Genomic DNA, 13,895 nt, shown 5'->3' with positions numbered 1-13,895 from the left:
ATTTATTCAGAATATGGAGGAACGACAGCAATATTCACTTTTAAGTGCCATTGGTCACACGCTTAAAAGCCTAATTGGAAAGAGAGGCTTGAAAAAATATTTACAGACATTTTTATATAAAAGATGATATTTAATAGCTGTAACAACACAAACAAATAAAACTTCTAACTTGCTTCTAATAAAAGCCAAATTATTTTTTAAACTGCTTACTTACTACCATAATGCCTCTTAAGATAAATTCTAAAAAATGCGGATTAAAATGTCTGTTATGGTGAAATACATATACATTTTTATACCTTAATCACTTAACCTTTAATTCTCCTCCATGTGAATATATGTTCAGTTACTGGTCACTATTAAAATGCACCACGTCTTATGACAGGCTTACAAGTAGAATATGATAAAATACAATAAAACAGTAAATCACAAATGAAGGGTTGTGCTTAATATGAGCCTAGGTGTCCTTGGGCATTGAAGAAAGTAAACATAGGGCTACAATTTCAGAATTCACCGTACCTGAAGAAAATGACTAAATGTGATGCATGTATTAAAACCGAAACTACCAAAGCATGAAGATTATTGTTAAAGTACGGCTGACCGGGATGTAATCACCCAGAATTTTTACCCAGTAATTTTAGTTCCTGTAACAGGTTTTGATTATGGACACACATTATGAACTGACTTCAACTTTTACTCTGTTAGCCTGTGGGCATAACGCTGTTTCTGGCGCAAGTGGTAGTGCAACCATTATGGAAACCCACAGATGACTGAATACTGTACCACAGGTCAGTTGATAAAGATAATTACACCATTTCAATGGCCGATTGGTTAACATAATTACACCATTTCAAAGTCCATTTCCTACCTTCATCACAGCTACCAGGCTTCACCACATCAATTCTCCTCTTCTGCATGCAGGAGGACAGGCTGAGTTCACACTTGTTGTTGTAGGTGGTGCCATCACTTCCACACACAGGGGAGAATGCTTCGCCTGAACACTGTGGGCACTCACACTTATTCTGGACACACCGGGCGCCCCAGGCACAAACTGTGCTGCCGCATGTTTCTGTATTACACACAACAGTCGGACAGGTCAGGGCATGACGGGTAAGGGCAAAAAAAAGGGAGGTAATCTGATGGATCTAATATAAATGCATCTGTGGAATATATATTTAAATAAACTTTTTATTTCTCCTTATTGCCATGCATGTCACTTCCTCTTGTAACATTGCCTTCTCTTCAAACTGACATATTGTTTTCCCCTCAGTAAATCTCCATCTGAGTATGTTGAAAATGCATTTTGGACAAGTTTAAGGAGGTTCTCATGGGGCACTACTAAATCCACCTGTGATTTAAAGCTGAAGACTTTATAAATGTTCTATATATTGGTTTTTTTATAGACTTTTTTAGTCGAAACCCACTTGTTTATGTTTACACTAAGTATCATTTATATAATTATTGAGACTCAAAAATAACAAGTATGACGAATGTCATACTTTATCAATGCGCATTACTTACTGCACTCTCCTTGGGTGACCACTCGGAGGTCCATCTGGTTTTTGCAAGCTCGAACGTGCAGCTCACACTCATTCTTGTAGGTAGTGCCATCACTGCCACACACAGGCTGGTGGGACTCCACACACTCTGATGGACATATACACTGCCCAGTCTGGGCGTCACAGATTGCCCCGAAGGAGCAGTTGGCACAAGCCTCATCTAGATGGAGATAAGGAGGAAGGTGATATTCCATTTGAGACTGAGCTGTAATAAATATCCTTAAGGTGTTCTTTTAGTTTTTTATATGTTTATCTTATAAACCTGCAACCATTTCAGTGGATTTCATACTGATTTTACTCTGATTTTTACTCATCTTACAAAGGAATCAGTTTTTAGCTATGCATTGTCATTATTTTACTGCACATACTCACATACATATTGATTTGGTAAAAACATTTCTATGACAATTGTTATGGAATTTTGCTGATGTTACTCACGCAACATCTAACCAGTAACTGTTATCATGAAACACAGATTTAGCAAACATGTAATTTTCGTACAAGAATCATTTACCTATAATAATTTGCTGCAATGTTTAAACATTCATAAAGAGCCACAAAGCAATTAAACTGTAAAAACTAGTTGGTGTCTTTTCTTTATATATCTCTTGACAGCTGGTGTAGTATTTAATGATGCGTTGCAGCTGCACATATAAAAGGGCAGAGATGTAAAGCTTCCATACTGCGTGTAGAATTGATATAAAACGTGTTTGCATCGTGTCCATCTGAGGCTGATTCAAAGTACTTTACAAAGGCACACATCTGTTTATTAAAATGTTCCACAGTCCACAGGCACGTGGGAGCTAAAAACCAGGAAATAAAATTAAAAACACTCCACAGATCTGAAGAGGACTATAAAAATTATGCTAAAACACTGCATGTAGCATAGTAGACTCCATCACTGAAAAACTCTGGAACCTCCCGAAAAACTTTCTACAGCTCAAACTAAATAACTGAACTGAAAGAGCTTCAGACGTTCTCTGCAAAATAAAAAATACATAAATAAATAAATAACAGAAAAGGCTGCCAGAAGGACAAGTATTTCTGCAGTACTACATCAATCAAGACTTCATGGGAGAGTGGTCAGAAATGAAAATACTCCTGAGAAAAAGCCACATGACAGCCTGGCTGGAGTTTGCCAGCAACACTTAGAGGACTCTAAAAGAAAAAGATTCTCTGGTCTGATGAGACAAGAATTGAGGACTTTGGCTTGAATGGCAATTGCTGTATCTAGTGAAAGCCAGATACTGCTCATCACCTGGCTACCACCATTCTTGTGGGGGAAGCATGGTGCCAACACAGTCTTTTAGGGATACTTCTGAGCAGCAGGTACTGGGAAGCTGATCAGAATTGAGTAAGAAAAGTCAGTTTCCAGGTTGTATTCATCACTTTATAAGGTTGAGTCTAGTTAAAAGTCTATTTTCCAAAGAATTTTATGAGTGCATCAAGCACGTCAGTATTATCTATATGTAAGATTATCCTGAGACAAATAAAAGACTTAGAGAGCTCTTTCCTTATTAGTTAGGGGATTCCCTTAGAGTCAGACATTCAGGCTAGTGATGCCATGGGGGGAGTGCACAATGACAAACACGAGGTCTTGTGGGCAGACAGGGCTTGCAGCAGAAATACCTCTCCCTTTGACACCAATTACACCAGGAGGATTGTATTAGCACGGCTCGCTATCACATTCAATTAGAAGCAGGCTAATGAGCGCTGCTGATTAAGCACTAATTGAGAAAGAAGAGTCTAGCCACTGGAACCTTCCGCATGATCACTGTGTTGATAACACAGTCTTTCACGCCCTTCATCTCTTCATCTAGTGCTGGCATTCACTCCCTTCTTGGACCAATAGCCATGGTTGTGAAACGGACATGCCAAACTTTGGAGGTTAACATACTATTGTCAGGATCACTTTACTTCCCCCTTCAGGCTTTTATTTCCCAGTCACTTCCTGTTCCTGGTTCGTTCACCTTCACTTAATCAGTTTCACTTGCTCTCACTCTTATGTTTATATACCTCCTCAAATATATACCTTTATATATAGCCAGATCCTCAAAACCATGCTGTTGTAAGGAGGAGATTACCACGCTATGTAGATGTTTTAATCACGCCATGAATACGTTTGACAAAGACATGTGATTGCCTGCCTGCTTTTCAGACGAGCGTTCACCACGTGCTCATGCACTCTACTGTTGATTGAATCAAGGGTCAAAGACTGCTCTAGCAGAAACCAAGGAAATATCACAGAAGGATTTTCATGTGTGTCAATATCGTGAACCAAGTTGACGTTGAGGAAGGATATTACGTGAGCTTTGTAAGGTGGACCGGGAGGCTTGGGCTTTATGGATCTCGTGTTATTGGGGCTTATGTTGTGTCACTTAAGGGATTTTGGAGTTCTCTTTTCATGTCAGGAATTGGAGATTCACCATGGCTACGTTCCAAGCATTCATTACCAGGCCTGTGTCTTTGAATACAGATGACTGCATCTTCCCCCAGCCGGCCCCCTCCCACCGTTTTCTACCTTCCCCTCCTTGCTGCATCTTAAGATTTACCTCCACTTCCAGGACCATACTCCACTCTTCCCCATGAACCCCTGCATCTCCTCTAGATTCCTCTAGCATTTCCTCTCCACTCACTCTAGTAAGTCTCGTTCGTACTATACTCGATCTCCCACAAGTGATTGCTGAAACACTTATCCATGTATTCTCTCTGATAGGTTGGAGTACAGCACCAACTAGCGAGTCGGAAGACCTATTACATCTCCATCCTGCTTTTGCCAACAACCTTTTTTTAAATAAACTTCTTAAACTGAGTATTGTCTGGCACATTTTTTGGGTCCAAACTTTAAACCAATCCCTTACAACTATAGGTTGTTGAACCCACATAATTTATATTGTCAGTAGAATCGCAAAATCATATGGCAAATAATATGTAAAATAAGTATTTGTATCTTTGGGTGGGGCAGTTGCTGGTGGTTTGTCGTAAGTGCCTTTATTCAGATTAAGGCAATTCTTCATGCTCGATCAGCCAGGTATACTTTAAGCTTATGAAAGTCTTTACCAATACCCCTGTGCACAAACCAACATCCACAAAAAATGTTCTTTGGTGTAGGAGAGAGGGACTGACCTACACGGTGTTTCACCTCTAGGATTAACTGAAACTGTTAATTGAAGCTGGGCGTCAGCGACAGGCCCCACTAATGCTCCTGTTTGCTAGATGGGAGCAAATACCAGCAACCACGGTGCAGATTTTGAATTAAGGGGTTTAACAAACCCCAAATTGTCAAAGAGGATTAATAATATCTATGGTTGTCTGCAAAATAAACATATAGGTGTCTGCAAAATGGGGGTTGCTGTGGTTTGGGCTCCTCTGTGGTTGCAGCATCTTTAAATCAGGAAGTAGCAGTGGTGAGTGTTTTTTATCAGGCCCTATGTCCCGATAGCAGCCTTCGCTTCTTTATCAGTTCCTGCCCCGCGCACCTGGCTCTCCACACTGACAAACAAGACTGAAAAGAAGGAGAACTGCAGTTCAAAGCTAGGAGAAGAGGGAGAATTATTGCCATTACTAGTAATGTTAAGATGTCCATTTTCTGTCATTTCTGATTCAGTTATCTCCGAGTCTTGAGTTCCTGTGAAAAGCTGTTTATTTTCCATTCTGACGACATGTGTTCATAACCACAAAAAGTTCCGATTTTAAGGTAAAAACTGTGAGGCTAGACATCATGGCACATAGACATGATGTTAAGACGTGAGAGCTATTGTGCTAACACTGAAACCTGGAGTCTTTCATCTCACTCAAATACCTTTTATGTTCTCCAATGCAAGAACCTTGACAGTCTGGGAAGATATACAGTCTGCATTAGACTGTGTATCAAAGTATGTTTTAAGACCTTCTAAAGCAAGGTCTAACAAAATCTAATCTAATTTTATCACGAGCACAAAAATCCTAAGTACTGTACATCACAGCAACACTTTCCAAGTAATCCTCTGGATAGTCAATGTATGCATTAGGTGTGTGGAGATGCGCTGTGAATCAGCTGCACTTAAAAACACTTGGACAAGCTTTGAAATGGAACCCAAATCAGTGGACATGGGACATGTGCACAACATTCCTCACCTCCCTTAAATGAGTCTGACAACATGCCAAACAGAATTTAAGCTGTTATTGGGGCAAGCACCAGGAAATCTATATTTCTAAGTCATCTCAATTTGTACATGCCAGTACGTGATAAATTTAACACATTCTGGCATACTCAAATTGAAAATGGGAACCAGGCATGCTTGTATCACACAATTCCATCAGTGGAAATTTGGATGTCACCTATTCATTTATCAGAAAAAACGATATAGTGATGAGCTCACTACTTGATGTATTTGGGTTACAGAAGATGCTACATATTAATGTAGAGTTTCTTTCATGATTTCTAACGCTTTACAGCTTTACAGAATTTTGCTGATATCCTCAGAGGGAAAAGCCCTGAATTGTGGCTGAGGGGATCTGAGTATTACCTCTGGATTAAGGAGAAAGAACTAGGCTGGTTTGTGTTTTGAAGGCTTGTGAACATGCCTTGGTGATAACAACTCCCCTGTCGATGCCTGCCTGGCCTGTACACGATTAACTCTGCTCCCACTTTCTCTGCTCCTCCTCATCTTATTTACCTCCATCCTCTTCCTTCCTGCGTTTATTGCCTTCCCCTCCCTCTTTCCTCTGCGTTCTTTTCATCATCTCTCTCCAGCCACTCTCATACTGCTAGTATGACCTATATTTCTTACTCAACTGTGTATATCATTTCCAACACCTGTGGGAGAAAAAAGGGGAATTTGTTATTTCCTTTTCTCAAATGATTCAGGCGCCTCTGCTCTCATCTGTTCAGGTAAAGCTGTATGAACCATCCTTTTTCTGAGGTGAGTGGTATCCAGCTGGGGGTCCTATTAACCAAGTGCACCTCTCCCGGTCCACCTTACAAGGTCACCTGCCACTCAAATGCAGGAGGAAAAATCTCAGAATAATAACAAATTTCACTTATATCACTATCAGGTTGCACCTGAGCCATATAGATAACCACTATTTTTCCTGCCTGGAGGGAAGGAAATGAAATTACGACTGGTCTCACAAGAGGCAGTATTAAGCCACACACGAGGACACACACACACGCATGCACGCACTCACACACACACACACACAAATGCACGCACGCACACTCAGACACACACACACACACACACGAACGCACGCACACACACACACACGGCACCTTTTTAACCTCCTCAACTATTGCCGTCCTCACCCGCCTCTCCCAAGCTCCAGCTTTTAAATCTGGAAGCCTATGACAGGTTACAAATAATAGTATGTGTGGATGGAAATAACAACAGAGAGCTAAACCAAGTGACATGTTTTTATTGCTACTTTAGAAATCACATATACAGTATATATAAAACCCTGCACAGTATTTTTGAAGAAGATGTGGATTTTATTTAACGTCTTGTAAAAAAAGTTATGTCATAATGCTAATGATTTGCGGGGATTTTCTTAGGGTATCCCGGTGTCACAGACAATTCTCACTTTATTCACTACCTTCTTTCATTGCTCTTCAGCATTTGATTCTGATACTAATAACACCCACCGGAAGGCAGCATATGTTCTTCCCTTTCTCATTCTTCTCTCTTTTTCTGCTCTATAAACATGTATAGTATATTAGTGGTGGTAAAAGCCAGCGATAATTATGTGAGATAATAGCTTAAGTCACACAGTTGTTGTGGTGCTCAACAAAGCCCCGTAAAGCTGTGCAAATAGCCCAGAAATAACCCACATTTTCATCGGCATCATTCCTCAACAGGCTCGAGCCTGGCAAGCCAGTGCCTCAGCATTTTTATGGCACCATTGCGCTGACGCAGGCCTGTTCCTCTGGGAGCCAAGAACCATCCATAGAGCTGGCTTACAGACAGGACCCGCAATTCGGCCAGCTCGCTCTGCCTCTTGCTTTTTAAAATAAAGACTATTCATTACAGCAGAGGGACCCTGGGCCGATAGACAAGCCATCTACCTGCAGTGCAACGCACCAAATTGAGTCAGCCTGCCTGTCCACCAACCAAACACATTCCCGCTCCATTTCCCGTTGGCTTACATCCTTATGTACTGGATTTCAATTTAGAGAAGGCTGTGAGGAAAATATGACAGATGTAATACACGGGAATGCAAAAGAAAACACAGTCCATGTAGGACTTCTCTAGTCCGTACTAATAGAAATTTAAACCACTACTTGTTTTATAAAACAGTCATACTAGGTCATGCAAACAAACTCAACACATAAACTGTTTAAAGCACAATTTCATACTAGCAAAGTGGGACTAATTCAGTTGTATTGATCATTCTCCTAACGGCTCAGCTCATCCACAAATATAGCACTGCAGAGGCCAGCTCATTTTCATTGTTATGGTCTTCAAAATATGCAGAAAAAAATCTATTGCAGTAAAACTGAGTGAATGAGGTAACAGAGTAGGGGCAAGGGGCTAATAAGCACTGTACTTCTGCCCAGTGTGTGTGAAAAGCAAATGGCTTGATTTTAGACAAGGAAGAATACTCAATCACCAATTACAGTCAGTGGGAAAATTGGCTTTCCAAGAAGGTATTAAGCCATCAAGAGTATTCACTAAGTGGGTTTACCAAGCTGTAAAAATCTGTCCGTATGGCTTTGTGCCTGCATTGTGGATATGAAGATCTTTTTACCACTTGAAGCTCTGCTGTCGCTGGTGTACTAATGACTAGCCAATACTCTGACACTGCAAGACAAAGCCAAGTGACTCATGTAGCCAATTACAGACAAGTATGCTCTGTAGTCTGGTTCTCTGGGAATAAAGTGCATCTTCACTTAAAGGTCAAAAGACACAAATTGGAGTATTGGTGTTGGTATGAAAGGGCTGAAGAGGAGCAGGAGGGAAGAGATGAAGAATAATGGGAGAGGAATGGGACAATTCCCTGACTATGTGTCAAGTTTTATTTTGACTTTGTTGGATTAAAAATAGGAAGCCCCAGGCGTTCTCACATGAATATAACTCTCAGTGTTCCACGTATGTGGGTTATATTTGTGCCTTTGGGTAATGTAGCATTACAAATTAATTTGTAAATTTAATTTCACAAGTTAAAATGTTTTTCTATTTGTGAGCTATGATTTACACAATTTCATAGTGATTTCATGATTGCAGCGTAAATGACTCGTTGCTGTTATGAAACTGCATATTATGGGAGCATGAAGCTCATTTGAAATTCACGAATAAGAGTGCTGGCATACCTTATTTTTGCACTTCTGTGCTGTTTAGACGTGTGAATACTCACCACAGGGCCCTTTGTGCTGGATGTGGATGGCCTTCTGCAAGGCGCAACCCATTGCTCGCATCTCGCATGGGCTGCCATAGCTGTGGCCATCGGATCCGCACACTGGATCGTTGGTTTGTGGGCAAGCCTCAGGGCATTCACACACCGGCTTGTTGTTCTGGACCACGCACACTGCCCCGTGATCACACTCCTTATCCAAGCAGGGGCTCTGAATGTTGAGATCTGAAGGCCAACCACCCAAGAGATACAGAGAAAAGTTAGAGAGAGGACACGAAACAAGACCAATGGTGAGTGAGGAGAATATAAAGTAGAGGTTGGAGAAAGGTCTGGGACTGGAAAGGGCATAGGTTGAAAGGGAGCTAAATTAAGATTAAACAGTAGCTACATGGAGAACAGTAGGTTTTCTGTTAGAAAGGGGTTGAGGAGGAAAACTGATATGATGATTACAGGACCCTGTAATCCCTGTCACACCTCTGCTTCCTTAGCTTCCTATGTCATTTCCTTGCCTTTGTGTCTATCCTGATGTATCCTGTCCACCAGTGGCATGAGGAGAGCAGATAAAAACATGGCCCTGTAGCACAATAGAGATGAAACAGCCTACAAATAATGGTTGCACAGCCCTTTTTTTCAGGCGAGTAAACGCCTGGATTAATTGACGTTCCCAATGTGCCCCTTCAAAGGCTGCTATTTGCATCTCAGTAAGAACCATTGCTTCAGCCAAAGCTGGCTGAACAGACATAGAGGAGCAAGAAAAAGAAGAGCACTAGGGAGAGAAAATGTGGAGAACAGAGAAAGAGTAAAAAAAAAGAAACAGGCAAAAAGAAGAAAGAGCCTCCTGCTTAATAATTCAAAAAAGGCAAGCTCCTGGGCAGAGGCAGATATGAAATATGAACATCACAGAGAGGTGTCTGCTTCAGTCTCTTCTTCTTACGCACTAGCTCCAGCATGACTTCATTAAAACGAGGACTGGATTTTGCACCTATGATTCTTGGTAGTTGCAGATGGATGTAGGCTGGTCCTGACTTGATCAGAAGAGAGCAAAAACCAGAAAAAGAGAACAATCCTTTGATCACGGCCTGCAATTCTAACTCAATCAATTCTTTATAGCTTTATGTGTCAATGAAAATATTACATGGTATTTTGTGTATGCTGAGGAAGAATGCCAGTCACTGCAGAGGGCTTAGCTTTATGGTTAAAAATTGGAAGCGTTGAGATAGTATGGTGTAAACTCTGGTAGAGACGATAGCCTGGCTCCATGGTGATTTTCATTTGGAAGGCTTCACGCATGAGTGATGGATCACTCAGCTAAATGTGGTGTGTCTGCAGATTAGAGGAAAAAGCAGACGGAGGCATCAAATAATTTTTGATGAGAAGCACTGGTGAAAATTGAAAGAGGTGCATTTTATACCCAAAGTAAAGCAAAACTTCTTCCTCCTCCAGTCTACCTCCAAAGGGGTGGGGCTGCTGTCATGAAAAGCACCCCTTATAATGACGCCACCCATGGCTTCATGATTATGGTGGCCATTATGGGATTAGATGGCTTCACAGGGGGCCAACTTGGGATGGTTGGTGCCACATGATTCATTTATCAGCTCTGAAGCATTCTGTAGCGTCTCTACTCAAACCACTAATGTTGGGCTAAATTATAAACTGATAACACAGGCGGAGGAAATAAGCTTGTTTCACTCTGATTAAGACAATGGGGCCATTATGTAAGATTACAATCAATGTCACTTGAACCTTTTAAGACCAATCCTGAGAACTATCTCTCAGAGGTCTATTTATTAAAATGTTCACCACTTTTTTTTGGCTACTAAATGTTGGATGTAATTGAACAAATCTTTACGGATTTCGGGCAAGGAAACAGGCGTTCCCAATCCTCAAAGTGAATGTGTTAGATTAGAAGGTGGAACACCGCTATTGATTTTTGTCTGGGTTTTTTTTTTTCTCGCCAATCTCCTTTTTCAAAAGCGCTTGGAAGTGCCACATAAATATGTAAGCTGTTCCGTGCCTGCCTAATTTGGTACGGCTTCAAAAACAATTGATTCTCCATGATCTCTTTTCAATGCCGTGACTGTGTTTGTAACAGCTTGTGATTCAAGCCTAACTGTACAACCTTGGCCTGCATAAAAGTTCACCAGCCCACTTCCCAAGGACAGCTTCCTAAAACACAACTGCAGCTTCCGATAAGGCCTTTGTCTCTTCCCTTCTCTTTGTTTCACGCACAGAAAAAAGATGAAAGACTTCACCCCTAAAACTAATTTTTTTATCATCCTCTACCTCTGGGGTGCAAAAATTCTGGCTGATTTATTAACTGGAGAGATTATATGGTGGGGGGGGGGGGACTCCTTAAGTGTAAAGATCTTATAACACAGTTAAAAACCCAAGCTGTCTTTTTACTCTCCCTTGGATGCAGGCACAAGCTTTTGAAATTGCAACCTGTCACAACTGAGGCTTGGAAGATGATGTTCGCAAACTGTCAAACAATTACATCCATCTTTTCATGCGTGTATTCGAGCTTCTGTCAGGCAGGTCCACAACAACAACAACAACAAAAAAAACGTTGCTAAGCTATTTATAGGAAAAATTAGCTTGAACATCTGCACAACATGCAGTATAAGCGCAGTAGCAAAGGTATTGTTTTAATGGCTGAGCAGGTGCAGTGAGTGGTCTGCTGTTGCAGTAGGGAAAAGTCAGGAGAAACCGTAAAAAAAAAACATGAATAATTCTTTCTAATCATGGATTCTGCTCTGCTACTGTGCACTGTGCTCTGTTTCTGTACCGGCACATTCTGTGTCACCTCGGTCTGTATCCTCTCTTGCCAGCCGTTGGATAACTTTCCTATTTTGATTAGTGTGGTATTTTTAATGGCACAGCGCTGCTTCAGGACTCAGAGCGGATTACTTCAGGTCGGGCCTCGCTGTGTCAACTCGCCCCAGCAGAGGCAGTGGCTGGCCTCATCAAATACTGAGAGAACACATTCCTCTGATGTTTTAAAATCTGCTTACCTGTCTGCCTTAAGTATCATTACTACCTACTTACTGGTGTTATCTCACAGGTACAGTGGTGAGGATGCCACAGTGTAACTGCTAAAGCTCAACAACCCCTCGTTAGGCTGGTGTGATAGCATAGCAAGCCCCAGTAGGACTGATTGTATGGGTTCTGCACTGAGCAGGCGAACACTGTTAACCCTCCGTAACATGTTGGTGAAATGCTGGGAGATTATTTTGGCGAGAGCTTCCTCCCATCTCCATTCAGCTCATACATATGTTAATTGGACTTTTCCCCTCAGGTCCGTGTGAAATTCCAAACGGCTCCCTGTATTATGCAGAGCAGTGAATCAGTGTAATCCAGGTGATGCTTCCAGTAGCCAACTGGCAGAGAGAGTCACCTAGAACCGCAACCCATTACAACACGGGACTCCAATAGGTCCGAGTCCATCTGCAAACAGCCCCGCCTTCTGTGTTCCTCCCTGAAGGACTCTGATCTGACTCCCTTTGCCTCGCTCGCATTAAAAACATTTATGTATCATATTAGGAGAGGGAAATGGAGGTGCAGAGAAAAAGCTATATTAGCATACAGCAAAAGGCATACCCGCGGGCTGTGTCTGTCTACCACTGAATACTTATCACAGGCAGGAGGTGAGTCAAAGCCTCTTTGTGCATTTACAACTAAGAACATGCTGCTCTTCAAAAATGGAGACAAGCGAAAACAGCGTAAGGAAAGAAGAAATATAAACTGAGATCTCTGATCTCGTGACATGTCTATCTATCCGAGGTGAGATGACATCTAAACAGGTAATTCTATCGTAGAGGTGTGCACACCACTGGAGGTTTCAAAACAATTTAAAAGAAACAGAATAAAACATAAGCAAAATGGATGGACAAAACGTAACATTTATTGCTACACAGTCAAAGCCGAAGCTGCAGCCCAAGGAAGGCCTCATACGAAACCTAAAATCGAAAGGAAAAATGGTGAATTGGGAAGCACTGCATGGTTGGTCACAGGCCGACGGCATGCAGCACCCACAATGCCTTGAGTCATTTTTGACACCCTGTTGACCCATATTCCTGAGCAATTTCTGCACAATGACAGCCGGCGGGCCACAGTAAGTGGACTGGCGGTCTGTGGCTGCTGTCAATCTGGCTCCCAAGACACTTCCTCTAATTAACTTGATTAGGAAAAACAGCACTGGTGATCTCAGGCTGACTTACATACTCAAGCTCTACATCTGTTTGTGAGTCCAATCACTGCAGCTGCGTGTCGTCGCGCAGGCGGAGATGCTCATCAAATAAACATGCAAATGATAAAATATTCGGCACAGCGTCTTGACACCTAAGGTGACTGATTTTCTTTCCTGCTTTGCAGAGCTCTTTGTCAATGACAATGTGTCTGCTCCTGAGTGATTTTGTGTTAACCTCCGGAGGCGACAGGCAACACATTTCAAGCAACTAACTTGCACTTGCATGAGTTTTTCTGCACTTGCAATAATGCACTTGCATATACACACTCAGCTGCGTACACAAGAGATGACAAAAGAGCTATGAATAAAAAATCAGCGTCCGTAAAACTTGCTCTTTTGTTCATTCATAGTTTGTTGGTGTTTGTGTGCCTTTTAGACTGGTCGCTTTAGACATTTTTCACCATTATTCTCCTTTACACTCTCAAAAGCTGCATTGCTGCTAGTATTTCTATTTTATGAGCTGCTTAACTACCCAACTCCTCTCCATTTCTTCTTTTACTAATACCAGGCATGATGCCAGCACATCCACGTTGTCCACTCTCACGCTCTTGCAGTGTGTTATACTGACTGACTTACAGAAGCTGCAGAAAGGGAAGTATGACACTACTTGAGACAGAAAAGTTTACCCAAAACATCTTAATGTAGAAGTTGTAATGTAAAACAATTTACATAAACACACTGTCGTTCTATATTAAATAGAAGTTTTTTTTCTTAGTGGAAAAAATAAATATTTTTCTGAGTGTAGGTCTACCTACAGCTAAAAA

At 41.5% G+C, this 13,895-nt stretch overlaps 1 protein-coding gene across 11 annotated transcripts in view; it reads right to left on the bottom strand.

The window, feature by feature from the left end:
• The window catches only part of agrn (agrin), a 232,130-nt gene that overhangs the window by 54,984 nt on the left and 163,251 nt on the right, over positions 1 to 13,895 (bottom strand). For all 11 annotated transcript variants that reach the window (XM_067525724.1, XM_067525716.1, XM_067525720.1 and 8 more), the window contains 3 exons: positions 8,889 to 9,110; positions 1,519 to 1,716; positions 866 to 1,066 (listed from right to left, as the gene is read on the bottom strand). In XM_067525724.1, coding sequence (XP_067381825.1) covers positions 866 to 1,066; positions 1,519 to 1,716; positions 8,889 to 9,110 — 621 coding nt within the window. The remainder of the gene's footprint in view (positions 1 to 865; positions 1,067 to 1,518; positions 1,717 to 8,888; positions 9,111 to 13,895) is intronic.

The sequence above is a fragment of the Channa argus genome, chromosome 13 (assembly GCF_033026475.1).
Source record: "Channa argus isolate prfri chromosome 13, Channa argus male v1.0, whole genome shotgun sequence".
Classification (NCBI taxonomy): domain Eukaryota; kingdom Metazoa; phylum Chordata; class Actinopteri; order Anabantiformes; family Channidae; genus Channa; species Channa argus.
The sequence above is the reverse complement of the archived record's forward strand: the minus strand, read 5'-3'. Positions and strand labels throughout refer to the sequence as shown.